The 3496-nt window shown below is 34.8% G+C and overlaps 1 protein-coding gene across 1 annotated transcript; it reads right to left on the bottom strand.

The window, feature by feature from the left end:
* Positions 1–495: 495 nt before the first annotated feature.
* Positions 496–3189, bottom strand: LOC122643042 (kinesin-like protein KIN-7I). Its single transcript, XM_043836669.1, has 3 exons — positions 3045–3189; positions 2883–2954; positions 496–834 (listed from the first exon to the last, which is right to left on the bottom strand). Exons 1-3 carry the CDS (start codon positions 3138–3140, stop codon positions 607–609), a joined length of 396 nt encoding a protein of 131 aa, XP_043692604.1. The 5' UTR covers positions 3141–3189; the 3' UTR covers positions 496–606.
* Between the last annotated feature and the right edge of the window lie 307 nt (positions 3190–3496).

The raw sequence follows: 3496 nt of genomic DNA, 5'->3' as shown, positions 1-3496 counted from the left end.
TACACGTCAAAACTCACTCACTTTCCCCATATTGGAAAACTTAACAGAAAAACAGACTAAATCAAATAAGACCCCAATAATCTTCAAACAAAAAAAAAATGTTTCTGAACGACTTTCCCAACATTAAATACTGACACTTTCTGTGTTAATGATTCCGAATAAGGGGTATACGTTTCCAATTTAATTTTTTATGCTTGCTAACCCTGCTTTTTAAATCATTTCCCCAAGTTTTATGGTCATAATCCCAGTAATTTACTACTCTGATAGCCAACTACAGAATACAAACTAACAAGTCAATAAGGAAACTGAAAATTAACATCAGTCATTCGACCATTCTAGCAGATGGAGAATCCACTATGATTTTGTGTGCAAACAGATATCTTATAAATGGTATTGCACCTGTTTTACACTAGATTCTTTCAGATCATAAACTTTTCTCATATACAATAGATTATGTACAAATGATTTTAAATATATATATATATATACACAAATCAGAACACTAAATTTTCAATCACAATGCACCAATATTGCATTACATCCTGTCTCTGTGGTCTGAAGAGCTATTCTGATGTAGAATGCAGAGGATTTCCACTTGATATGATGCTATTGTCCCTTCCCAGTAGCAAGCAGCTTCTTAAGCTGGAGAACCTCGAGGCCATATGAAGCTAACTGCTCTTTCAGCTTTGCAGATGCTTCCTCAAATCTCTTGTTCATAAAACCCATCTCATCTACTGCCTCCTTGTGCCGACCGCGAAATGCATCTAATTTCGCCTGTGTTGCCCGGAGCCTCATCCTAAGTTTAGCATTTTCCTTACTGTTGTTCAATCTCTCCTGTAAAGTAATTATAGAAGAATTGCATGAACAAGGATATTTGAATTTATTCTGACGTACAAAAAAAAATTATAAGTCAAATTAGTCAATTGAACTATACCAAGCTTGTGAACCTCCAAGTAAACATAAATTACTTTCACTCAAACTGATAAATACTTGATTTTATAATTCAGAGGAATGGTTTCTAGTACAGCCCACTAAGGAAGGCCTTCTTGTTCCCCCTCATATCTGTCATGTGGAAGTTAATTATGAGCCCAAAATCTGTGCACAGGTAGGTCCATGATTCCCTGCTCACACGTAAAGTTTAATCCTTAAAGAATTTGGCAACCTGGTGAAATGAAGCCTTGAAAATACATAAAAAATTTTAATGTAAGAAAAAAAGTTCAAAAAGACAGATACGAGGAAAATCCAACACATGATTTAAGGAAGGGGGTTTTATATAAATACGATGAATGGCCAATAAGACGCACCCACTACACACCATACACTAAGATGACTAGCGTGGTCCTTTCCCCTGATAAATCAGCCACGTATCCAGGGTTGACCACATCATCACTGTTTGATCAAGGTGTGGCCACGGTCTTAATTGGGTCAGTTTTAAGTATGTCCAAGTTCCGTAAATATAGTGATAGTTTGATTCTTCGTTGGCGTGCTAAATAAAATAGGAGAGAAAATTGAATATCTTTCTTTGTCTTTACAAAAGAAAAAAGAAAATGGGAGAAGTTAACTATGACACGTTCACTTAAAAAAAATCCTTTTGTGGCTAATCATTTATTAGCAAAAATTGAGAAATTCTCCCAATTTGTGACCTACCATACGATCTGTTTTAAAAATAGGCAAATGTTCCTTGCCATTATGAATAGCAATTGCATGGCCGTTCATTGTGGGTATAATGGTAGATGCCCGGGACCAAGTTATTATTATCTCTTTTCTGCCTTCGTGTTGAGTTTCTCAATTTTTGCTAATAAATGATTAGCCACGTCTGAATTGCCAAATTTCCTCCAAATGCCACAACTAGAAGGAACACTAAGGAAAGGATTCTATCAGTTAACTAAGTAATGAAGTAGACTATTGGTAGAACTCAATTGCAGATATTAATATGGGTCAACAAACTGTAAGGATATTGCTTGGACGACAATAACTATGATATGATAGCAAATGGTATATGCTATAGACATGGTGATACTTTAGTATAGTTAACCATCTTAAAGAAATATACAAATAATGATATTGAGGTAAGGCGATTGTATCAATATTTCATATCCAAAGGATTTTTTGAGGTGATATTATCCAGGAGCATAAGGAGCACCCAAATAAGCCATAGTTTTATTTCTTTCATTACTTAATAAAAAAGTATTAGTAGTATTATTCTGGGGGCTTCTTGTATTAAATAAGTGGACTAGGTATTGAAGGACAAGGGTTACAACTATGATCTCAGATAATATAATTCTATTGGTTGTTGTAGATCTAACTTACTATAAAAAGGCCTCGGGGCTTGTAACCTTGACTTTATTTATAATTCTTTTGCTATTGGAGCTTTGATTTTAGGTCAGGTGCTCAAACCAGCCCCAAAGATCTGGTCTGCAGATCTCTGTGTTTCCTTTGATTTTTTTTTTCAACCAATACATCTACATTCTCCTTGATTATTCTTGCTGTTCTGGGTTTTTGTTTGTGTATTCTGCCGTTTTCTATTATGAATCCATATTCTTCGGGAGCTGTGTTGCACTCTATGTCATGATAATATACTATTTGATTAAAACACCAAAAATAATTTCATCAGTTTCCAATGGTATAGTGACAAGTGTTTCTTTAGTTTATATTTCTAATATATGCAGCTGATTCAAAATGTTTTAAAAATCTTTAAATTTTGAAAACTTAAAATGATTGCCTACAATATATTAGATATTATTTTAAGCAGAATAATGCCCTCTACAATCGACATATTGCTGTTTCATTAAATCAAAATGCATCACACTATTTAGGATTATAACAGCCACTTGCTGGTAAAAGATGCAGCTATTAAACCCTAGATAATTTCATACACTCACATTTTGCATCTTGACTTCCAGAGTACACAAATGCTTAGTCAATTCCTTCAGATCCAATTTGGCCTTCAATAACTGCAAGTAAGGGGACACATGAGTCATTTTATCGGTGATCAGGTGATGATTAAGTGCTAAAATATCATAATAAAAGTTGATTTGACCCACCATGTCATCATAACTCTTCTTTAGGGTTTCCATTTCAACCATATATGTCAACTGCACTTCCTCCCCAGCAAGCAAAGTATCTCTTTCATTTGTCATATTCAGGAGTTGGTCCTTGAGATCCTGTCATAGAAATTTTGCATGAAAATTTATCTTACAGAAAAAAAAAAGGTTAATCCTCAGACTGAAGGCCTGGCTTCTCTGGCCCAGAGGTCAGGGTGCAAAGGTCTAACTATATGGCCTAGACATTCCAAATAATTTTACTGATATTTGGTAAGAAAAAGTTGCCATACCACTTGCAAGATTATAACAGCACAAAATGCCTTGGCCTCCCTGCCACACACCAGCCCTGTGTAGGTGTGTGTACTTGTTTGCAAAACTAGGTTTAAGTTAAACGATCTTTCAAAAAAATTCCATGCATTTTCTAGCTATTTTTCCTGTGTATATTCCAGATC

This window comes from Telopea speciosissima, chromosome 10 (assembly GCF_018873765.1).
Source record: "Telopea speciosissima isolate NSW1024214 ecotype Mountain lineage chromosome 10, Tspe_v1, whole genome shotgun sequence".
NCBI classification, from domain to species: domain Eukaryota; kingdom Viridiplantae; phylum Streptophyta; class Magnoliopsida; order Proteales; family Proteaceae; genus Telopea; species Telopea speciosissima.
This window is presented reverse-complemented; position numbering and strand designations above follow the sequence as displayed.